Here is a 25,843-nt window from a genome sequence, read left to right as displayed (position 1 = left end):
AGCACTAAGTTCACATTCAGACCTTCTGACCTTTGGTTCATATTCCTCTAATACAAGTGTTGTTATCACCAGTCAAGATGAAGACTGTTTATTTTTTTATCTAGCCAGTTTCACGGATCGTGACATCAATGTAGGCCTAAACAGATGCACTAGTGAAAAAAGACATGGCCTACTTGACTTGGCACGGAACATTCGGAAGGAAATTACACTGTATATATGAACGTCGTAGACAGTAAAAGAAATCGCTGACTGTACGAAGAAATTCATCATCCTTTTCCTCATTTAACCTAGAACCGACAGCGTTTATTTTTCTTCATACCTTATTTACATCTCGATGAGAGTACGTTACGATGGTGCGTATGGCCGGTACTGTTTTTGTTGCTCTAACCGTATATATACATGATATGATATACACGCCTTTCATCATAGGCTTTAGAAACCCTGTATATTCGTAGTAGGGGTCGGGTTACAACAGTTTCTAAAAGTACACCAACAGTGCGCCTATAGGCGGTCCGCCTTTAGTGAAATAGCTTACCGGCGCCCATCCCAAACAGCGCATGTAGCTACCCGAGTTTCTATTCGGGGATAGTGCCTATTGCCATTTGGCGTATCCATCCGATAGGCATTGATAACGCAGTCAAGAGTTACGATTCGGTCGGCTCCATTGATGGCATTGGTTCCACTATCGGCGATCTGCCGGGCTTTTTGGATCCGACTGCTTTTCAATATGACGGCTTCGAAAGTCTTTCATTTCCTCCAGACGCTCCTCGATTTCAACGAGTTCATCCTCGGATAATTTCTCCTTCGCCGTTCGCCGTTAGTCCTGTTGCGCTCGTTCGTCGATTCTGTATAGAATTTTGTTAGTTGTGTCTCCCTCTTTGGGTCTCCGTGGATTAGCCCAATTCCCAGATTCAACCAGGGATTAACCAGACCGTAATGATAGCGATAAACTTGACTGAACTTGTTGATTGCATTCTTATAACTGATCTTTATTGCTAAATATCTAACGTATCCGGAAACAAAAATGGGTCACATTTTGCAAGCTGAGGGAATTAAGCTCGCCTGATAGTACCAGGAAACGTTTCATGATACCCATAGCTTATTTGTTGGATTACGAATCTCCCTGGTGTCATTTTCTGGAAAGTGGGGAAAAAAGAAAAGTCCCGATGACCGTATTTGACACATTTTCCGCAACCATAAAATTTGTACATTGCCACTCAGTAACAAAATACAAGTTATTCAAATCATTCGCAATGGCACTATATGGATGCGTGCTCTGGAATTTTACCCCCAGAAAACTTGATCGATTCTGCGTCGCCTGGAGGAAATGTGTCAGGAAATTATATAATGTGTCCTATTTGACACACTCTAATCTGCTCCCACTCATCTGTGAAGACCTACCCCCAGAACTGCAACTCCATACGCACTTCTTAAAATTCATTGGTGGGATAGCAAGAAGCACTAACCCATTGCTAAGAATCGCCGGTCAGTTGGCCCTTAAGGGTAGTAATTCACAGGTCGCTAACAACATCAATACCGTGTGTGCAAAAGCGGGTGTTGCAAAATATGATGTTACACAGATTTCTATAAATAAAACTGTTTTTTTAAATGATGCAACAGTCATTCTAAGAGACAAAGCAAATGTCATCAGAGATATGATAAGTTCGAGAGACAATAGAGACCGCAATTTCTTTAATCTTGATGAGATTAATACTATATTAAATGATTTATGTGTAAACTAAATTCTACAGACACCTGAGACTGAATAATTTGTTGATGGCCAATATAATATCTGTATAAACAAGTTCAATTGAGTATCACTGGTAATTAGTTGTGGCATTTGCTGCCTGTTTCTAACTTGTTTTTAAAATGTTCTTCCATCTATTTATTTTTCTCACTGCACAATACAGCACTGCACTCTGTTGAATGTACTATTATGTACGATTAAATAAATAAATAAATAAAATAGAGAGAAATGAAAAAAAAAATTTCCTTATGACGAATTTCAATCCATTTTTTGGGTCCCCCTAGTTTGATCTGAGACTAAAATTGATAATAAATAAGCATGTTTTTATTTCATTTCCCCGCTCCACATAGATTTTGAGTCGGATGGAATTTTTTTTAATTCCCGCCCCACATCGGTTTTAAGATTGAAGACAAATATCTTTCAAAGTTTGTTTAAAATTCCCAACCCACCCACATAGGTTTTGGATCTGAAGTTTCGTAATCCAACTAATTAAAAAAGTGTGGCCTTACTACTAGATAAAAATGCCAAACTTTTCACTGACTGCACATCCTCAGTGGCCTTACATAAGAGACATGATTTAGTAGCTAGTATTCTCAGAACTTCGAGGACACTACTCCATGGAAAAGCTAACTCCATCATGTCACCTGGGACATAACTGAAAATTGGGGGAACAATTTCCTAGCAAAGGCAAAGTCTCCTGACAACCCAAACCTGCATCCTGAGGATAATGTTTGCTTCTCCGACCCTGCACACAAACCCCTGAGACATTTGCCATCATTTGGTGAAGTAGCCAGCGCAGAATTAAGTGCATCCAATCATAGCGTCGCTTACATTAGAGACTAAGAATTTCAAAATGATTTCCAAACTCACATTCATTCTCCAGCGCAGTGGATACTAGTGATAGTAGTCCTACACTATGCTTGAATGTTATCGCTGCTCTGGAGAATGACTCGCATTTGATCATGCCAACAACAAGAGAGCAGTGTCTCCTTAGAGGTGCGCACTGCAACCTCGATTCTACGAGATCAGAGTGCGGTTTTCAATCACACAAATCATAGAAGTACGGTACTAGAACCGAGGTTGATAGCTAAATCTCGGTGCGGACTTAAAGGCGATGTGCGCCTGTACTTCACCAAATGAGGGCGAATGTCTCAGGGGTTTGTGTGCAGGGCCAGAGAAGCGAACATTTACCCCTGATTTCCTCAGGATGCGCTGACAACCTGCCTTATTGATGGGCATGTAACCTGCAGTGATTTGTTAGAGGTTTGTAGAAGACAGCTACACTTCTGATGGCAACTTGCGGGGAACTTGGAATGCATAATGATAGAGGTATTTGAGAGGGTGCAGTTTTTTACAAGGTACTTCACATGTCCATGCCAATTTCAGAAAGTGACTACCGGTAATTTGCATATGATCGGAAGTTTCTTATTTCTTACTTTCTGCTAACGCTGCGACCTAGGTCGTCATCACGACTTAAAGATTTAGATGATTTTATAAGATATTGTTCAAACACATTTGACAACTGCCTATACTGTCAGTGGTACAATGATGACTTTGAATATGTCCATGACAACTTGAATGGGTGTAGAAGAAGGTTTGGGGAACCTGACATCAATTTCAGAACCTGCTGATTGGTCACTTTGTGAAATCAACAACTGATTGTACAATACATACCAAAACTCATTTGAGAACTTTGAGTCAGCTAGATCGGTAGAAGCTGAAACAAATTTCATGTTTCTGATTGCGCATGTGCATTCATAGGAACGTCCGCAGACTCATTCATGCACATGCTCGACCTAATACAAAATATCGAAATTTTGTTTAGGCTACAGCCAATCCCAAATATCGAAATTTCATTTAGACTACTGCCAACCCCAAATATAGAAATTTCGTTTAGACTACTGCCAACACCAAATATCGAAATTTCATTTAGACTACTGCCAACCCCAAATATCGAAATTTGTTTAGACTACTGCCAACCCAAAATATCGAAATTTCATTTAGACTACTGCCAACCCCAAATATCGAAATTTGTTTAGACTACTGCCAACCCAAAATATCGAAATTTCATTTAGACTACTGCCAACCCCAAATATCGAAATTTCATTTATACTACTGCCAACCCCAAATATCGAAATTTTGTTTGGACTACTGCCAACCCAAAATATTGAAATTTTGTTTAGACAGAACTACTGCCAACCCCAAATATCGGAATTTTGTTTATACTACTGCCAACCCCAAAAAAGTCAGCTAAGACATATAAGAATTACTGTAGAATGGAAAAATTTCACGTGCAGAATATTTTCGTGAATAGGTCAGGCTCACTGAAAATATTCTGCGGTGAAAATCTCTTGCTTTTAGATAGAATTCCATGGCATTGTAGAGGCACTGCATACAGCTTGGCCCGACGTACATACACCGTGCAATTAGCACGTATCATGGTTACACCTAACAAACACACCTCTTGAACAACTTTTGCTTAATTATTGCTCATATAAATTGCGTGCTATGTAGGCTTACTCACTCGACACTGTTAACAATGAAATTGAGCATATTTATCATACATTATAGGCGACATTTACGATACAGCCCCCATACATGAGCTTTATGTCAAGATAAACAGTTTATATTTTCTTGGAAAAAATTTCTTCACTCGCGAAAATATTCTGCCGCGAATACGTCCATCGTTAGACATTTGCGAAAATTTTATGTCATGAATATTTTCCATTCTACAGTACCCGGTATTGAAATATATACTTTGGACATCACATGTCCTAGCACTTCATGACCTAGAAAGTTTTCTGTTTTGTGAACAATGTCTCTCGTCTTTCATTTTCCAAAGCGCTGATTTGTGTTCCCATACGAATCTAGAAGTCGGAAGAACGTTTTGTAATCTATCTTGTGGTGCGAGGGATACGACCTGAAACAGAAAAGACGAGAATGATAGACACACAACATTACCAGAAAGACACTGTTGTGACACTATTTGCCCGGTTGAGGAACACCTGTTAGTCCGGGAGCTGAGCACTTTTATAAAGACATAGCATGCTTATCGCACTCAGAGGCACCATGTTTCTATCCGTTGGTAATACATTTATGGGGTCTAAATCCAACCGTTCAAGATTTACGTGTACATTGATCCTTGTGCTCCTCAGAGCTCCAATTCGTGGTCCAATGATGAAGTCATTAAAAAAAATTCGAACCCCTCTTCACCCAACACTGGAAAACTTAAGAATTGGGTTTCTATGGTCAAGTAGGCGTACTCCAATCCCACAAAACATTAAACTCATTTGTAGCCTGCATGTTAGATAAAAGTCACTCAGCTCCCGGACTATGTACAAAAGGCCTATCTTATATGTAAACAATCTGATGTTCAGATATAACCAGGGTTAGTTACCCACTTACCCTGCCCCTGGACAACCAAATGATCAGAAAGAAAAGTTATTTCAGTAGGGTACTTGCCCAGTGGACAAGTAGAAATTGTTGAGTTTTGATATAAAACATATCGCAGAGCAACTATTTAATTATAACAGACAACCAGACATGATTGGAGCAATTGCCCTTCCAGCAACTGCGTAGAAAACCTCAACATCAACCACTGTAACAGGGTTTTACTACAGAAGATCTAGATCACCAACCATTACTCTGGACAGTAATTGATGCTGAAGAACTTAAACCCACAGGTTTAGTGGATAGGCTTGTGATCTTCTTCTTCTTCTGATTGCCAAGGATTCTGCACGAAACCGGTCCTAGACTTGGAGGAATAAAACTCACAAGATTTCTCCTAAGCGTATCTGCCACGGAATGTATCCCAGTAAACTGTCGGTCGTCCCAAACTTTAGAACCAAGTTTGGATCAGGGCAACCAAGGTTTTCTGTAATAGAAAGATGAAAGTTTTGAGTAAGAATTCTTAAAGACTAATCTTTATGAATTCTTGGTTTAAGGTATGAGTTTGTCAATTAATAACTATGCCTGTGGGGACTCCGGTTACAGGTTTAATTCCTGTACTCCATCACCAGCAGTCAATATGGCTCATTGAGCTAATGTCCTAGACAAGCTCTAAACTCAAAACCTTTCTCTTTTTACCCAGATTGAATTGTACAGGCAAGTACAAGTGTGAGGGGGGGGGAGAGGCTCTTTATATTTCAGAAAATTTATGAAGCGAACCATAAAATTTTAGAATGTCTAATGTCAGTTTAGGCCATTCGCTTGTTTCCTAACAAGGACCTGCCTTCAGTGGGAAGTGTGACAGTGGTAACTTTTACTTTGAATGAGAACGGTAGAATTTTACTTTCAGCCTCGACACGAGGCCTGTTGCCCGCCACTGACACTGTTGGAAGTGACCGGCCCCGGATGAACGCTAAGCATTTAGGCTATAAGACAAGCACTGTACATACACTGAATGTTCACTTGGAGAAAAACGTCTGTTTATCAACAAGGGTAGATGATGTAAACTGGCATATGGGATAAAGTAATTCTGAAAATTAAGACAGGGTTCCTCCTCTATTTCCAAGTCGTGGATCCACCCCAGAACTAAAATAAGATTTTAATCTAATTCATAATCTTACCTTGTAAAATACAATCAACTTTAGTTGGAGTAATATCTTCTATTTTCATTTCCTTTTTCATAACTGATCTGCTGAGTTGCCGGGTTAGGTCAGCTATACTTTTCCTGCCATCCTCCAAAGAAAATAACTTTATATGCGATTTACCTGGCTTGAAATAACCTGAAAAAAATGGTAAATGATTTTTACGTTGTAGCCAAAGGAAGGTAACGTAACATGTATTCAGTAAACCACTCATGTTGTATTTCCCAGTTGCCTGCCCCAGCATCGTGGCACCAGGCATGTACAGCACACATTGCCCCATCCCCACAGCCAAAAACCTAGCAACGCCCCACAGCAATGCATAAACCAGACATTTCCATTATTACAGTCCAAACGTGCAAATTAGACTAAATCAAAGTGTCAAATATATCATTGGATCGAAGTTGACTGTCTAGCGAACAAGAAGAAGAAGATGAAAGTGTAAAATATTCATGAGTTTAACGGACTTTGTCTGTTTTACATATGCAAAATATGATGGATGATTTCCACTCCTGGAAAACCATCACACATACGAAAAAGAATCAGCGTCTTTAATCTATTTTGCTCTTACATCGTGAATATTGAAGTCGTATTCCTATTGGTAAGAAATCAGCACAAATAGGAATACGACTTCGATATTTGCGGTTTATGAGTGCAATCGATTTCAGACGCCGAATCCTTCCTCGCATTATGAGTGTTTCATCAATGGCTAGCGTCCATCAAATAATTCACTCTCGGAGTTTCAGTCGGAGAGGGAGTCAGAATTTTGCTAATCCTTGCTATTATCTGGATAAGCACCAGTCCAACATCACAACCAAGAGCCCAAACTTCCTACCATGTTCCATTCTAACACACTGAGCACCCAGTTCTTTCCACACAGTACAAATAAAAAATATCTGAACATACCATTTTGTACATCTTCCTCATCGCAATTTGCTATGATAAACTGGGAGTTTGTGTATTTGCTTCCTTCGACCTCCTTCTGCTTTTTATAAATCTCATGTTGGAGTATCGTCTTGTTACCTTTACAGACACCTATGAAGAACAAGGAGGGGTGACATCGAAACATTAGGAAAACACAACATCATCCAAGGTTCTGCTTCGTTTGATATAGGACGAACAACTGCAAACTGTTAAATTCTTACAGATGTCACATTTGACCGTCACAGTAAAACGGGGCGCATGTCGTGCACAAGATGAGCCTAACTGATACCAGGAGATAATGGAAGAAATTGATGTGCTCAGATTTCACAAAATGGACACAGACATCAGTGAAATGAACAATCAGTCCGTCTCAACCTGCCAAACTCAGAGCGACACGCGTCTGGTTTTGCTGCGACGGGTCACCAGAGAAATTTTGTGCTATGGGGGATGATGGAATATCGTAACGTTGAATGCTGGTGTGACGTAGCCACCTGCCCATCGCAATCATATTTTGTCATCATGCCCCCCAGCCCAGGTAGCCTATGCCGTATGCGTGCATCACTGCAGAGCCAGGGCATGAGGGGTGCGCCATTAACACAGTAGGCCTACCGCCGGGTAGCCTCTCACATTTTTCTCGTTTCACAGCGATGTCTTACCATGTATATCGTACACACTAACACAAGAAATGTCCATTGCAATGCTCCATACAATAATATTGGCGATATCAGAAAATGAAATGTGGTCCTCCGTCACCAAAATCCCAAGATGAATGGGAAGCTTTTTCAGACTTCTTGCATCATCTCGCAACTGCGTAGCTGTGCATTTTCTGAACGACAGGCCTATTGGCCTGCTTATATAAAGCAGATAGTTACAAATTACTCTCCTTAAATAGAGGAGAACATGCAAAATAAAGAGCAAAACGTTGTAAAAACCCATCATCGCCCAAGTTCGTGTACATTTTCTGTACAATGCATACAACATGTACAACATGAACGGACACGCCACACCGGTCCTTTTTTTATTTTGTGAATTTGTTGAATTCCATGTTGACCGCTATTCCATCTCGCGCGCCTAGCGACGACAATATCTCGGTCAGAGTCAACCAGTACAATGCAAGCCCCAGTTTGATGTTGGCATTAAATACGCTAACGAAGGACTGAGACAAAAGAAGAGATCGAGGAAGATGTCTCTATCCACAAAGATGTGGTAGGAAGGGATGTAGGAATCATATGGCGAATTAATTTAATTTCATTTCATTATATGACAAACCTCCAAACCTCCAAAAAGACATTGCGGCAGTCGAAAAGATCCAGCGTAGTGCAGCCCGTTTTGTAACTAATACATATCGCCAAAGAACACCCGGCACAGTAACTACCATCCTAAAGGACCTAAACTGGAACTCCCTAGAACAAAGAAGAAAACAAGCATCCTTGATAACCCTCTTTAGAATTACCAACAACCTAGTAGACATCTCCCCATCATACCTGAATACAGGCGACACAAGAACAAGAGGGACAAACAATTTTTCCAAGAGCGATGTGACACCTGCCAAGAGCGCCAATCCTTCTTCCACCGAACCATCCCTATGTGGAACCGTCTCCCAGAAGACATGAGGACGCTGGATAACTTTGAGGCCTTCAAGTCCCAGCATCCTCCCGAGACTTTAGAGAATTCAGATGATTGTACATAGTTTTTAAACCGCACCGACTAGACGTTTTTTATGGCTCCGCATGCACACAGTACCATATGATCAATTACGTCCCGAAAGGAACCCGATCATTATAAGGATGAAGATGAATATGAAGATGAAGACATGAGGAACTAGTTCAACAACCATTAGTCATCTAAAAAAAAGACAATGGTAACAAATTGAAATTCTAACCATCCTTTGTAGGCCTAGGCCTATACTAGACATCATTATGTAATCGATTGCTTGGAATGCAGGTTTGCCACAGGCAACAGAGTCAAAATCACCGGTGAAATTTATGTCACAACCTGCTGATGGGGAAGTCATGACAATCTCATCATTCATACCAGCCGAGTCCAACCAACGTCACAACCCTTGATAACCCAGTGAAGGTTTGTCACAACCTGCTGATGGGGGAAGTCACAACAATATGACATACCAGCCGATTTGGCCTGATCAACATTATTATGAAACTCTTGACGACCAAGTGAAATTTATGTCACAACCTGCTGATGGGGAAATGGCATTATGATATTGCATTGTGGGTTTAATATGCTTCTCACTTTTTAATACTATTAATATTAGCTTGACCAAGGGGATGTAACGTACAGTAGAACCTCTCTATTAAGGACCCCCTCGGTACTGACAAGTGCTGTCCCTAATAGAGGTGTCCTGATTAGAGGGGTCAAAATGAATGGAAACAACTAATTTGGGACCGAAACTAGTGTCCTTATTGGAGAGGTTGTCCTTAATAGAAAGGTGTCCGCTAAGGGAGGTTCCACTGTACTTATATCCAAAGTACTACCCTCCTTCGTTATTCCCTCTTTGCTTGACATGTAGTGTTTAGAGCACCGGGCTCGCCTGATCAGGAGGCCGTGGGTTCGATTCTCAGAAGGATCACCGCTGTTTATTGTCTTTGAGTCCTTGAGCTAGGCACTAGACCCTAGTTGCCTCTCTTCACCCAAGAGTAAAGGGGGCCAGTACCTAGCTGGCAAACTACGAGTGTTAGTCCTGAGCGCTGTATAGCTGCAGCTTAAACCTACAATACTCCCAGAGTAGAGCATCATGAATGTACTGGCCAACAGCTTGACCCTCAAGCCTTGGATCCCAATTCAATGTTTTTCCATCGATCATGTAACCTGGCTTCACATAGATCAGTACGTTGAATGGGCAGGTAGGGTTTTTAGTTCAAACATGCAACTGAGGAACATTCGAGAGGTCCCGAGATCCGGATGCAGTGAGTAGCCAACCGAACAGGCCATAATCAAAAAAGGTTTACCACAAGTCTTGATTTTGATTCAGTTGAAGGCAAAGGATAGTCAAATCGTGGACCCCCACTAAAGCACTATATCATAGGCCATGATTATGAAAATTTGTTGGGAGATTTAGCATGCGATTCTGTAATCGAAACTCTGAGAAAACTCAGTCCTTTCTAGAAATCTTCAGGGGCGGCGACCTGCCGACTTCTGTGCCCTCGCTCAGCGGCCCCCCTTTCTCAGAATCCTGGATCCCGCCCAGCTGATCTTATCATTTTGTGGAAATCAGGCGATGCGTTTAGGAACAGCAATACAGTCTAGCTGACTGTGCGGCCATGGGTTGTCACACATATTTTTCAAGTCAGTGAAGGAGAAACAGCAAATTCTTCTATCATAAAACTGATTTATTGGTCAATACATCACGTGAGGTAAAGCATAGATCCCATAACACAAACAAAACCAATTTACATACCGAGATTATGATGGTGACAGTTGCCAGCAAAAGGTCTCTTTTCTAAAACGTCCCGATGTTGAGTCAAACGTCCTTTCAATACTATCTAATGACATATCCGCAAAAATAATGATATTTTCCCATTATGTATTTATTTTGAATTTCACTTTTGTTATCTACTATATTTTACAAGAGATACTAGCATTGGTTTAACAGATTCATGTTTGTGCCTTTTCTTCATGACTCGAAGTTGAGAAAGTACATTTGGTTGAAGCAGACTATAGGTAGTCGCTAGGCTGTCATATTAGTACAGTGGAACCTCCCTTAGTGGACACCTCTCTATTAAGGACAACCTCCCTACAAGGACTCTAGTTTTGGTCCCAAATTGGTTGTTTCCATTCAATTTGACCTCTCTAATCAGGACACCTCTTCCGTTAAGGACAGCACTTGTCAGTCCCGAGGGTGTCCTTATTAGAGAGGTTCTACTGAAGTTGACTAGCAAAAATATGACCTTTCGCCTCATTACGAAGGGTAACTCTTTGCCTGGAATACATTTCAAGGCAAAGTCAGAAAGGTGAAGCATTCTGGCCTAAGCAGGCAAATTGGTACACCGAATCACTCAAAAAAGATAAGTCTATGACATGCATAGATCACTTTTTACAACCACTTTTTCCAGGGTTTTTATCAGTACAGTTCAATCCCAATACACATACCTTTACATGTACATTATAATTCTCAACACTTCATTGTTAAAAATCACGATGCGGATTGATAGACAATACCTACCAATGAGAAAACAGAGACAATAGTCATGGTGATTCAGTGATTCAGTGAAAAGGTTTTCGGTGAGAAGTCATAAAGTCAATATATGTGACCCGTTCTAGGAAAACCAGTCGCTTGTCGCACATAAGATGAGCCTAGATGACACCAGGAGATAATAGAAGAAATTGATGTCGTCAGATTTCACAAAAGGCAGACAATAGTGAAATGAACAAACAGTCCGTCTCAACCTGCCAAGCTTAGCATGACATGCGACTGGTTTTGCTGGAACGGGTCACATATTGGGAATTGTCTCATCACTCACCCAAGGGAATCAATTTCTCAGCGTGCCGAGAATTAGGCAAGCTTTCAAACATCTGGTCTGTCCTGGGCAAGGAGAACATTTTTTATATGTCAGAAAAACTGTGTTGTCGTCATCTTCTAAGGGAAAAAAATGTTGTGTTCATCACTGGTAATAAAGTCCTTCAAGCATGATTTCCATCAGATAAGAATAACACACTGCATGTTTTTCCTGCAGATAGCGAAAGAATGGCGAACAAAATGGCAAACAAATGGCAAAGTATGCATGAACTGATTTTGTGCGTGTACTTCAGAGTAACCCGGTGGTTAATTTATCTCAAAATTTAGTGCATTGTCAGATTGTCAAAGTTACCGTGTGTATCTCAAGAAAAACAGTTATATTGTGAAGATACTATAAGAACATACTAATTAGAACAATTATTCCTGATTAAATCGGATAAAAATTGAAACAATACAATATGCAGATTGCCCTCGTCAAATGCGTTCAATGGATGAAAGTTAAAGGAAACTGGCCGTGTAAACGACAAAAACAACCTTTGGTGATCGCAGTTTTTCAGTGTCTTCTGCACGACTCAGGAATACACTACCTAAGGCTGGGTTCACATAGAACTATACTATTCGGGTATTCGGTGCACGTTTTGCCAGGGCACGCGGGTACCTGAAATCGAACAAGGAAATTTCACAATACCGGGTCACAGAAGAGGGCACTATTCGAAAAGGTCGTTTACCTGCGTATAGTATAGTATGGTGGGAATCGTGCGCGTTCGATTTTCGTGCAGCGTATACCACCCTGTTCAGAAGTGACCAGTGCATTTTAATGTTATCTATCACAATTAACTATTTATTGCATACTACAGGATAAGTTAGAAACAACAGTACTCATTTTTACTCATTTTATTGCAATTTCTAAGTACAGGCCTTCATTACATGTTTTATTACTAATCAACTAAATGATTCTTTTAATTAACATCTGGATGATCCATGAGGTTTTTAAATGTCCTGTGGTACTCCCCCAACGGAGGTATCATCTTAAAGTGCTGCCGCACCCATTCTGTTCTTTCTTTCTTTGGTCTTTGTGCCTGGTCAGCTTCATCCTCGGCTAAGAGGAGAAGAGCCAAATCTTCTTCGTCTGAACTGTCCATCTGATCGGCGCCAAAAGACCGAATACCGCACGCATGCTACCCTATGTGACTCGCCGTGCCCGTATAGCGTATAGCGAATACCGAATAGCGTATATCGAATAGCGTATACCGAATACCGTATAGTTCTATGTGAACCCAGCCTAAGGACATAATGACGATCGAGGATGCAGGCTCTTTTGAAAAGCACCTTAAGTGTGGGCTGTTCATGGGTCATTATCTGTGATAAATCAGCTGTAGTGCTTCAACAGGCAATCGTCTGATGAGCGCTATACAAATGACAAACATTATCAACATATACATTTACATGAAATACCAGTACAATACGTTTTCCTACATGTGCTATTGTGTCTTTATGGAAAGCAAATAACTGACACAGAGTTAACATTAATATCACAGATGTTGTGTTTTTCAAATTCGTATTACTTATGTGTTCTTAGATAGAGAAGACAATATTATGTGAAACAAGTCAATATCTCGTCCTGACAACGAATGGATTAATATCTCTTCAGTCATATTAACCGATTGTTCTCGACTAGATTAGATTAGAGCATCATGAGATAGGTTTCTGTAATTTCGTATATCTTGTATCATATACTGGCCAAAAATCTGGGAATGCTTTTGATGCCTCCGTTCCATAGACATCCAACAACCTTCGATTCATTTCACCAAATCTGGAACACAAGAGAAAATGCATTTTAAAACCATGCGTGGAGCAACAAAAGTGTCAGATAAATCTCAAATGGGATGCACGCAATTGGAAACAGCAACCCCATTCATTATCTTGCAGCAATAGGCCTTTTTACACAGTGCTGGTTTGAAGTTTCAGGCCAGTAATCCGTTTTAACACAAACGGTTCATCAAAGTGGCCACGATCCAGATCGAAGAGGGTCGTGAATGAGTTTAATCACAAGCATGGACAGCATTTAGCTGTTCACCAATACAATAACTGACTGAAGCAGAATTTTACGGAGGGGAAAAGCTCTCTAGGAAATTATCCCTAAATTTTGTCCATGCATGTGATTGATCTCATTCCCGACCCTCCTCGATCTGGGCAGCCAACTTCTGTCCACCTGAATGCTCCTCCTACCAGAGCAGGAGGATTCAGGCCTGTTGGATATCTGAACTAATCTTATGTCTACTACACAGGCAAAAGATTCCGTCCACGGATAGCTGATGGCCCATGAACGTTCCATCCATGGAGCCCATGGATGGATAGTTCATGATTATCGCAAACAACGTTTAACAACTGGTCTCCCATCAGCTATCCACTGATGGGCCATGGGTGGAACGTTCATGGGGCTTCAATGGATGGAACGTTCATGGGACTTCCGTGGTAGATTCTATGCTGTGAGTTCCATCATAGTTCCACTAGTGTCAGTGTGTATCATTTTTGCTCCCTCCTGATTGGATGAAATGTGATCACTTAAACATCCCTTATATAAGTATACTTTGTCCTTGTCCTGTGTATTTCATTACCACCTAAGACATACTTAGTGAATGGCATCGTTTCACAACTGATTTTATTTTGATTATCTGCCTAATTTTTTGCAGTTAATCAGTTTAAAATTAGCTGTGAGAGTTGTACAGAAAGAACAAGAAATAAAATCTTTTTAACCCATATTTATTATATCAAACTTAATGTGCACTTTACACCATACCTTACAATAATGTTTTCATCTTATTTACAATCATTTCATTTACACGTTAATTACAATTACAATTAAATTTACCCCTTTAATTACAATCACTTTATTTACATTTGAATTAAAATCTTATTTGCCCCTTATTTACAATCATTTTACTTTACAATTACTTACAATTAATCCCTTCTATACAATTAACCCCCATATTAACATGTTACAATCAACGGCTTCCCCACCCGCTTTACAATTATTTACAATTAATCCCTTCTATTCAATTAACCCCCATAATTACATGTTACAATCAATGGCTTTCCCCACCCGCTTATCGTCTATCTCGAACCTCTTGGCCCAGCTGTCAGGGCTATCCACAGCCAGGCACCTGTAATTCGTATAGCCACGCCAAAAGTCTTTCTCCTCTGGCTCTGCTGGGCCCTCATCTCGACGAAACAGCTTGACGCTGTAGGCAAATGAGCGCTGCAATGCAAATGGCGAACGATTGATAAGAATGCAATATCACAGGGTATGGCTGTTCACACATAACTCGGACAGCGGGCTTCGGGGTGACTGGACTAATGGATGGTGAATGAAACGGCCTTCCAAATAATGCCACGCAACGAAGAATTTCATTCACGTGGTCTCCGCCCACTGCCAATTTAGCATTTCACGGCTCCAGGTATCGAAGTCTACATTTTGCATACAATTCACTCAATGGAATCGAGGTTGAGAGATTATTGATTTTTTTTACACCGGCCGACCAATCAGATGTACTTCATGCGCCGACTGAAATGCGCCACACAATCGTTTGCGTTTTGTGGGCAGCTGTTTCCCGCGCTGTGTTTTAGTGGTAAATTCAAATGCTTTCGTACCGGCCGATTTAGTTACTGTTGGTACTTCAAGGGCGCCAGTTTGCCTTACGTGGAATGATTCGTCTATTTACGGCAACCATACCCATGAACACTATAGGATAAGTCAACTGAGTTCATTAAATAAACTTCAACCATCACAACAAACATGCAATTCTGCAACTCAACTACGGTAACTGCACAGTATGTTTGAGAATAAAACACACGTGTAAGTGTGAGGGGGCAAGGCTTAAAAATTAAAAAAGTATTGTGCAGCGGGAATATAGACTATATCAAATGATAGAACAGTTTTCGGGATAGAGAGGGGTTACGTGACTTAAATACCGGCCGAGTAAAAAGAGCAAATCACGTAGGCATACATGTAGGCTATATGTGCATTGCATGTATGGAGAAGGAGGAGGTGGAGGATGGAAACTTGCTTTCACTTTGGGCTTTGTATCTTAAATGTGGAACAAAATGACCTCAAGGTAAAGTCAACACGGAACACATGTGATTAATGACGATGATTTTTTGTTTTAAAACTTACCTCATACATATCTTGACTGAAAATCTGCAGTTTTCGAACAAAATTACGGAGCGCCTCTTGGTTTCGCTAGGGAAAAAGACGGATGCTGCGAAATGCTGTGACGTAAACGACGTCACAGAGATCAGATTCCATGAAACTTGTGGCGCCAACAATGTGTGAAGCTGCAACGTCACTGCATCCATATTACGTCATTGCAAAAAAACCAACACCGCAGGTGTCAAATTGTCTGTTGCGGTAATTATTTTAATGATCATCATGGCGGACTCGCCGCCTGGAAAACGCCAAAGAAGAGGAAAATTCGATCTTATTTTGCCAACATTCAGTTGTGCTACGTGCCGCTTTAATACTAACCATTCCCGTAATTATCAAGTACATTTAAATTCTGCTAAACACCGTAAATACGCTTCATATGCTGGCCGCAAAACATCTGGATCTGGTGATGCATTCAAAACACGGCAAACAAGTCCACCTCCTGCGTGCATGTAGTCGCAGCGGTTGAAAGTATCTTGCCGTGGCGGCAGGGGGATGAGAAACTTGAACATTTTACTGTGCGAGCCACATTTGGTGGGAAATGCCAAATTTGAAGGCCTGTAGCTCCTAAACGGTGCAAGATATCGAAAAACGGAGGACACCAAAATGTCTCCTCTTCGTTTTGGCACCAGGTGTTAACTACTCCGTACTTGTATTTGCATAAACACTTGCATGTACATGTACATTGTATTTGATATTGCTAACTTATAAGTTACACTATTGAGACCACGACTAATTCCAAGTCAAGCAATAGTCTCTGAGACACAATAACTTTTACAACTCCAGCTTCCAATTTTCTAATTCATGGTTGCTGCATTTTCCTCATACATTTGCTTTTGCATGTACATAGTTATAAAAGGTTTGAACACAATAACATGTTAAGATTTAATGAGACTACAGTAATCGAGACTTGGAATTAGTTTCGGACCATTTTCATGCAGTTAGTGTTAGGGGGCGTGCCTCACTAGGTCCTTTGGTTTTGCATTCAGACAAACTTACCAATTGTCTAGCAAAGCCAAACCTACTACGGTTCAGGTCATCAGGTGGTCAGTGAGACCAAACCCAACCATAATAGAAAGTGAACATGAACTAGAACTGAACGAATTGGTTAGGCATAAATGTTATGACGAAGAAGAAACATTTTGAATTCGTAAGACCAGATTTGAAGCGAGAGACACCTCCACTTCGGACCTCTCGTACGACCAGAAAACGCCGAGAAACGGAATATTTTTTGCTCACCACGCCATCTATAACACTCCAATTTTTAATCCCATGCCTTCTGTCAGCCATCAATCGCATATTAACAACACTGTCGGCATCGTTTAATGGTGGTGAAAGCGAATAAATTCAGAAAACTCTCCGCCCACCATCCCCCACCTTCCGTTTCTCGGCGTTTTCTGGTCGTACGAGAGGTCCGAAGTGGAGGTGTCTCTCGCTTCAAATCTGGTCCTCGCTTGCCTACCTTTAGTTTTTTAACTCCCTATATATTATTTCCTAGCTAATCCCATCGTTTAGCCCGATAATCCCGCTAATTAGCATTCAGGGGCCTATGGTCTGATTCAGGTCTCTCCCAAGTCGCAGTTCTCCGTACATCCGCACAGATCGGAAATTTATTTGGTCGCAAAAAAGCGTACATCCGCAGCGAAAGGGTTAAATGTGACAGTGTACATGATTCGATGTTCTCAAACATACATGTATGCCATGTGTGAAATAGTAATGAAAAAACAACAACCTTACATACCATGTTATGTTACTTCTTAATTATCGACTATATGCATTATTATCAAACTGACTATTTGAGTGGATGCGATCAGGGGGCTCCAAGTTGATTCGTCAGGGGGAGATGAAACTGATGACTAAGGGGCCACATCCCTGCCACCTCCCCCCACCCCCTACATAGCTACAGCTATCCGTGCCCCAGACAAATGACTGATATCCCCGGAAAGAATCTGAATACTAACCCCCAAACGGAACTCGCAGGATTGGCAAAAAACTATATGTAAAGCATTGGAGCATTAACAAGATACGGCGTCACTAATCAAACTTACGGAAAATAAGGAGAAAAATTGGCCAAGCTTAACTTTCTTCCGTCATAGAATCTATGATGGAACATGATAGATTCTATAACGGATTCCATCAACTATCCACTGATGGCCCATGGATGTTCCATCCACAGACGCCCATCCACGGATAGCTGATGGAGATTCTCCATCAGCTGCCCATGGACGGAACGTTCATGATTAATCACCATCAGCTATCCGTGGACGGAGACTTTTGCCTGAGTACTTACTTTCCGTTTGTGAGCTTTGTCAAAAACTTCCAGTATGCAGGACGAAGGGTGTGGGGTTCAAAAACAGCCTGAAAAAAACAAAAATTGGCTGTGAAATCTAACACACTGAGGCCAAATTGAACGCTGCCAAGCCGTTTTTTTCTTCCAATTTCAGCATACATGTACGTCATGCAGTAAAAAACATTATGAAATGTTTCAGACACTGGCCAATGGCTGTAGCTTTCCAAGCTTGGTCCTGGAAAATGCTATCTGTGCAGACAAATTTGACACCAATTGTCAATGTCAGCCGGGCTCTTATGCCCTTAGGGTCTCATGCTTCTTCTTCATTTTTGGCAGTTTGTGATAACTTTTGCAATCTGTGAAAAGTTTTATTCTGGCGCTATACAAAATTTCTTTCTGTTTTTCAATACAAAATAATCTTCATGTTTATCATACATGTATTTGTGAATTGAGGTGATTTTAAAATTGAATCAGAGTAAAAAACTTACAGCATGGAAAACTAATGATGTTGCTATTGCATATAAAACAGTGTCTGCATGGCGGAAGGATGGCAAGTGACCCGCATCAATTCCTTTCATGTAGAGGACCTGATGGGGAGAAAAAAGGAATATTAAAAATTACATGTAGCCTAGTCTTAATGTTGCATAGCAAAAGTATAGATGACAACTACTTTCTTTCTTTGACAGAATCGAATTCAAACTAGCATTTTCCTGGCAAGACTTTATCTTGCAGTAAGGTAAGGTACTGGTACAATTATCGCCCCTGTACAATATTAGCCCCTACAGTATAGAAAACAACTTGCATCCACACAAAGGCTACCAGGACTATCATTTTACCACCTTATCTTACAATATGGTACGCTAGTTCCACATTGCTAAACTCTGCAGGTGAAAAACTGAAGTTCTGAGCTGAACATGTCAATCTTGCATTTCCCAGTGATAGCCAAACTCACGATCAGTGCTCCTCAGCCATCTCAGCAGTCCAATCAAAATCTATTGAATTGGTTTCTCGTGCGTTATCATTACAATTAATTTTCTCATTTTCCTATTGGAAAAAAGAATCGGCATGAAAATCAGTGCTTCTCTTACCTCCAATAATTTAGAAGCAGAGTATAGAGCTATTGACTGGCTACGATACCAGAGCATGGACCAGCCAGCAATGAAGCCAGAGATCAGGGCGTGTAGCTCACTATCACTGTTCCTCAACCACCTCAGAAGACAAGACACACCCTGAAAGAAAAGATGTCCTGTTAGGCCATGTTTAACAATTTTCGTGCCGAAGTTTTTCCCCCAAACAACCCTTTTTCAGAATCCCAGGAACAAAACCTATCAGATATAGCTCAGTAACGTTTTTGCAATACATATAGCAGCCCAAAACCAGAGCTTGCTCAAAAATTCTGAAAAATTACTATGCCCCCAAGCTGTATTTCATTTTTCTGGTTGAAAAGTGACAAAAAGAGCACTCCCGACCCCCTCAAAAAACACCCCGACTCTGAATCGCTTCACAACTATCTCAAAGGAACTTGATGATTCAGTTCCTTCATCACCCTGAAGATGGTGTTTGTGTTGTTTTAACATTGAAGGCTTCAGAGATCTAAATAAACAGCTGGAGGGGGGTATTTTTGGACGGAGAAGTGATGGAGACCTACACGTTGGATGGCACTGAAAGTGTAAATGAAAAGGGGCCATATAATAAATCCCTGTAGATGATGCAGCAAGTCATGTAACCTTCAGAGCTCGTGTGAACTTCATAACCACAATGCCAGCTTATGACGTTAACAAAACCACAGACGGAGCAAGCTAACAGAGCAAGCAAATGACGTCACAACGGTTGAATATATCCTAAATATATCTGCCGCCTTTGTCCTTAATATATTTGTAGTACATTACAAAGGAGTCTTCCCTGATGGTATAATTTGAATTTCTTTAACAGAGTGATCTGTTAGTGTTTAACACGTGGCTAATACCGACTACTCTCACTTCGGCATACTAGCTGTGTTGTCATTTTTCCAGGGTGATGACATCACGCCAATCGGCTTGCTTTACAAATCACGCGATTTTCGCAGTGACATTTTTTATTGTTTATTATCAATATGATATCAAATTACAAAACATTCCAAATGTCAGTTGATCTTTAAAATGAACTTGTCAAAAGAAATGTACTTCCTCGCTACTTACACGAAACAAACCAGAAAAGCTGGCAAGAAAAGCACCACAATAGAAGTTGTCTCTGTGTTTGATGGCATTCACAATAGCTTTAGGCCTCTTGAATAGAACGGGCAGACTCCCTAACAAGTGGATTGCACCCTGGATGGCAAAACCTGACGCAAACATTCGCACACAACCCTGAAAATTACAAACAAATCAGTTGTTACATTACATCAAATATATATAAGGCTCGCTTATACAGTAGAACCTATCTATTAAGGACACCCTTGGGACTGAAAAGTACTCTCCTTAATAGAGAGGTGTCCTGATTAGAGAGGTCAAATTGAATGGCAACAACCAATTTGGGACCAAATCTAGTGACCTTAATAGAGAGGTTGTCCTTAATAGAGAGGTGTCCGCTAAGGGTGGTTCCACTGTATATTTTTGATTACACGCAATTACAAAATAAAGGCAAGGTTTGTCACGGTTTAATTGCACACTCCTCTGACTCCCATTTCCACTTCCTCTCCAAGGTTGAATTAAAGTCGATATATATACGTTGGCCTCTTGAAAGGCCGATTCTATATGCCAGATGTCTTTCATTGTTTCAGGAACACAAAATCTCACCACCGAATTCTTGGAATCAGTGGCAGAACTCCAAAGGACAGCCGACTTTGGTGATGAAATAGACCGAACGATGAAATAGACCGACTGTCTAACGTGCATCTCAAAGTACTCAGAAGGCAGACGACTCCACTCAGGTAAGTTATGCCATGTGTTCTCAGATGGCGACACTCAAGCTAACAGGAAATACACATCGGGTCGTGGCAGACGGCTGACCATAACCTAGCTATGACTTTAATGAGCACTGTCCATATTGACATTCTTCTAACTCAGTCAAAAAGCCATGGAATCTCATTTGAGGGGGGGATAGACGCCAGAACAGATCAAGAAACTGCCTTGATTTTCAGGACATGGCCATATTAAGCTTCGGGAAAATTCAAGAGGGGCACAAAACTGTGTCAGGATCTGCCTTGCGGGAATCACGATGGTGTCACAGTAGAACCGCCCGATTGAGTACACACTCCTGACTGACAACTGCTGTCCTAAATAGGGAGTTGTCCTGATCAGAAAGGTCAAATTAAAAGGAAATATAAACAATTTGGGACTATAATGTCCTTGAGAAAGAGGTTTAGACTGGTCCACCAAGGGAGATTCCACTATATTTTAAAAATAACAGAATATTGGCCCATTCACTCCCAGTCCCCCCCCCCATACTCAGCAAAAAAACGATCACAAACATAGGATCATTGTTTACCTTGAAGCCCATTAAAGTCAACTGATCCTAGCAAGATAACCTGGCTCATACCGCTTCATGCTGGGCACAAGATTAACTCACAATAACCAACAACTGCTACTGCCAATTTACAGGTAAAAGTTCACCACAGTCATGGATTGTTTTCAGAATAGTCGGGTCTAGAACTGGTAAGTAGGAGAATTTCTCATTGCTCTCTACACGACAAACCAGGCCGTTAAATATTTCGGCAATCAACTAAATGTGACACAAAAACAAGAACTACCGACTACCATACATTATATTCCTCTGAAAATACATTCTCTTTCTTGATTTTCCAAGTACATGTAAGATTTTTCTACATGATTCTAAGCAAGAAATATTTCTATATATTTTGAAGAACAATTTGATATCATATCAACTATGCCGATGCTGACAATATGCGCTCACATTTACATCACAAGGTTACTGAAAATTCCATTGAATTTCCTCTGAAAAACCTGAGGGGCACTGGGAAACTTCCAGGGAGGAGAAAAGAAATGCATTTTATGAACTGTGCTAAAGATCTGGAGATCAGCAACAAAATATGAATGTTCCAGTTTTCAAAGGAGCGTTGGCATCTCTGGTGGGGGTGTTGGGGGTGTTAATTAACTCAGTAGGGTAACGGCAAACAAACAAATGAATAACACATCAAAGCTGACCTTTGATACTGACCCAACTCCTATAAACGGATTAGAGTAGCGCTAGGCTAATTGGACTTTATTTACCACCAGCGCTAATGTTTTCACCTTTTAGTTCTATCATACAAAGTTGCAACTGTTCTCCCAATATAAACCAATTAGCGCCAACAGTACCCATCAAAATCAACAGGGGACTTTTTTTGGTTTCTGAAATCTGTCAGAAAACATCAGGCAGTAATTGATAGCTACTATAACTTAATTGTAGTTGCTGTTTTGCAGTCAACAGTTAACTGGCAGCCAACCTAGTTCGGGAATACTTATTCAGTGCGTTATCTTTCACTGCTGCTGTTACAAATTAAAACCAATTATGATCTAGCAATTAAACAGGAGTTTTAGAGACAATCCAATGGAACATTCCAAAACACAACTGACATCCCTAAATTTGCATGCGTTAGGTTACATGAATGCTCCAACCTCAATCTTCATAACCATTGCATCAGCTGCATGCAAAGTACACACACATTTTGATCACCGTATATTTCATTGACACGTACATATGCAAAATCTTATCGGCGACATGAACCATTATGAGAGCTACATGCAGCTTACGCGGCACGAGAGTGCAAGTTCGTCAGCTCAGGGTCAACTAGTTGTATCTGACATTTTGGTTGTTCCGAGAAAAACCCAATCGAAGATTCAAAACCCAATAGAAATGCAGTGATTTTGAGGAGTGATTTTGTGTATTACACATCAACTGGTACAGCTACAAGTACGATTTAAACTTGTATTTAAATGTCATTGAATGTGCATTAATTCAAGATAATAAAATCAATGCAGATACAACTAGTTAATCCTGAGCCGACGAGTTGTCACCAGCTTACGCAACGTCATTGCGACTGGTACTGTTAAAGAATACTTTATTCAATGATCTGATTATGACACCAATTATTTGAAATGTTGCAAAGTTGTAGCATCATTTGAACCAGCGTGATAACGTGAAAAAGCGTGGAGATGCCTATGTCACTGTCAGCAGACAGCCTGAAGTGATTATGCTACAATAATGGTTTTACTTGTAACGAAATGGTTATAACCTTACTAGCTGCCACTGAGGTATGGGGGCTTTGTCAAGTGATGTACAACTTGTCTCAGATGTAAACAGGCACAGACCAAATCGAACTACTGACGTAATGTATACTACAACGCCAAGAACACAAAAGTTTTTAATTTGTCTTCTCAAATGAGTGACTGCAGCACAAGATGACCAGAAACTTTGCAAAACATCCTCTAATTCCTTACACCACTTGACAAAACCATCATACCCTTGCGACAGCCAGCACCACAGAGCTGTGACTGAAGTTACGCTGTAGGTCATTTAACTGACAACCGGTTCGATCTGGTATTTGGATTCTATGTTAACCCTTACTGCGGCAGCCATTTTTTGGCTGGCGCCCCCATATGCTGACAGTCGATAACAATAGTGAACAGTGGAGCTCACTTCCATCAAAATGGTTGAAACTATTCAAAAGTGTGGTCATCTATACTATTAGGATGAAACTAACCATCCCCGAGTGCGTTTAGCGTGTTTAGAGACGGTGCCACCAAGTGCTGGTGAAGTATTATTTTAGGAAGGCATGGCGTGCTATGACATCACTCGCAATGATATGGGACCATGTACATGATGTGCTTTGCGTCTCACTCAAACGAAAGGGTCAAAAACTTAGGCAATCAGTTGCTGATTCTTCAGAGTGATACTCACCCCCAAAGTATATGAAAGACAACTGTGTTGATGAGGGCAGAGACGATGCTTGGGGAAGCTTCTGACTCGTTGTAAGCACACTTCTAAGATTTTTGCAACTGCCGACTTTGACTGGTGTAAGTCAAGATTGAACTGGACTTTCTTTGAGCTAGGTTGGTGCTTCTCTTTGACTGATTGCGGAAGCTCTGATGACCCAACAAGGAACCTGCAAAATGGAGTTTTGTAACTTGTATTAGTCCAGGACTGAACTTGACTTTAGCTGAGCCAGATTTTGCCTCTCTTCACACGCTGATGATCCTGTGAGGAGGCTGTAAAATGAAATATTACAAGTCGAGATTCGAATAGACTTTTTTGAGTTACGTTGGTGCTTCTCTTTGAGAGACTGGGGAAATTCTAAAGATCATACGAGGGAGCCTCAAAATGGAATATTGCCAGTTGAGATTCAAATTGACCTTTTTGAGCAGCATTGGTACTTCGAACTCTTTGACTGATTCTGGAGGCTCTGATGATCCTATGAGGAACTTGCAAAATGAAGTACTGCAAATCGAGATTCAAATGAATTTTCTTTGAGCTAGATTGGTGTTTCTCTTTGACTGATAGGGGAAGCCTAACCATAACCGCTGAATTCAAAACGTGGCACCGCAGGCGCATAGAGCATTTACACTGTGAACTGTGGTTCATTATAAATCTAGATGTTTTGCAATAATTCTTTCAAGACCATGATCTCGTGGTGTTTCTCAGCAAAGAATGCCCTGCAATTCAAAGAATGCCCTGCAATTCTTTGGTGAGACACGGCTAAAATAGTAGTTATTATCATTCATCATTTTCAGAAGCTAATGAAATGCCTTTATCTCAAGAACATTTTTAGTTCCAGCAATGACGTACAGATGGCAATAGTGTTGTGTTTGATAACAAACTAAAATATTCGGTGGTTAGTTAACCCTTAAAGGGCCAACTGCGACGATCGTCGAATCTTGGCCAAGACGCCAACTTCGACGACCATCGAATTTTCACCATGCCCAGTTTAGTTCAATATTCAAACACCATACGGCAACACTATCGCAAACTGACGATCTCAGCGTGTTGTTTGCGTGTGGGACCGCTATTACACAGTGTATTTCCTATACAATGGTGCAGAACTTTTTGGTGTGTTTTGAGATTGAAATTTATGATTGTCTTAGAGAAAATTGCCATTATTAATTTGGCGGTGGGGGAGACGGCCATATTATTATCTCGGCCTTTCAAAAAAGGGTTAACGTGCAGGTTTCAAAACCATCTCAGAATGGATTTTAGCCGCTTCTGCATCTATAAACTAATTAAATATAAAAGCATGACCTGCAGGCTCGAGCTTTCAGGCCTTAGAAAATTATCTCGTGTGATCTTGGTACTTGGATCAGCTACTCGTGCAGTTTTTTTATTTTATGAACTCGATGGAAAATGCCCTTCACATACCTGATTGCAGACAGCGTCGACCCTTGTAAACCATCTTTCATCCTGCAATGATCAAGACAAAAAAGAAATCAAATTAAAGCAGAGGTTGAGTTTGCCTTACACTGCCATACATTTGCCTAAATGTTTTTGTGGGCTGTGAACAATGACAACTTCTTCATGTTCTTTCAATAATGGGCTTTTGCGAGTTCAACATGACCAATGTAATATAGTATGTTGAAAACAAACAAGAGGCCCAAGGGCTTGGCGCTCAGCTGAAATTTTATCCGAATCAGATATGATACCAATATAA

At 40.7% G+C, this 25,843-nt stretch overlaps 2 protein-coding genes across 4 annotated transcripts in view; both read right to left on the bottom strand.

The window, feature by feature from the left end:
- Positions 1-988: 988 nt before the first annotated feature.
- Positions 989-8,213, bottom strand: LOC135488639 (dehydrodolichyl diphosphate synthase complex subunit nus1-like). Its single transcript, XM_064773284.1, has 5 exons — positions 7,914-8,213; positions 7,240-7,368; positions 6,316-6,474; positions 5,522-5,621; positions 989-4,667 (listed from the first exon to the last, which is right to left on the bottom strand). Exons 1-5 carry the CDS (start codon positions 8,194-8,196, stop codon positions 4,577-4,579), a joined length of 762 nt encoding a protein of 253 aa, XP_064629354.1. The 5' UTR covers positions 8,197-8,213; the 3' UTR covers positions 989-4,576.
- Positions 8,214-10,574: 2,361 nt separating this feature from the next.
- Positions 10,575-25,843, bottom strand: part of LOC135488721 (transmembrane protein 135-like) — a 94,376-nt gene continuing 79,107 nt past the window's right edge. For 2 of the 3 annotated variants that reach the window (XM_064773447.1, XM_064773445.1), the window contains exons 7-13: positions 25,555-25,596; positions 24,103-24,307; positions 20,403-20,570; positions 19,314-19,454; positions 18,714-18,812; positions 18,226-18,293; positions 10,576-13,544 (exon numbers count right to left, since the gene is read on the bottom strand). In XM_064773447.1, coding sequence (XP_064629517.1) covers positions 13,424-13,544; positions 18,226-18,293; positions 18,714-18,812; positions 19,314-19,454; positions 20,403-20,570; positions 24,103-24,307; positions 25,555-25,596 — 844 coding nt within the window. In that variant the 3' untranslated portion in view covers positions 10,576-13,423. Of the gene's footprint in view, positions 13,545-18,225; positions 18,294-18,713; positions 18,813-19,313; positions 19,455-20,402; positions 20,571-24,102; positions 24,308-25,554; positions 25,597-25,843 lie in introns of all 3 variants that reach the window. The other variant, XM_064773446.1, reaches the window with a different exon arrangement.

This window comes from Lineus longissimus, chromosome 5 (assembly GCF_910592395.1).
Source record: "Lineus longissimus chromosome 5, tnLinLong1.2, whole genome shotgun sequence".
NCBI classification, from domain to species: Eukaryota; Metazoa; Nemertea; class Pilidiophora; order Heteronemertea; family Lineidae; genus Lineus; species Lineus longissimus.
This window is presented reverse-complemented; position numbering and strand designations above follow the sequence as displayed.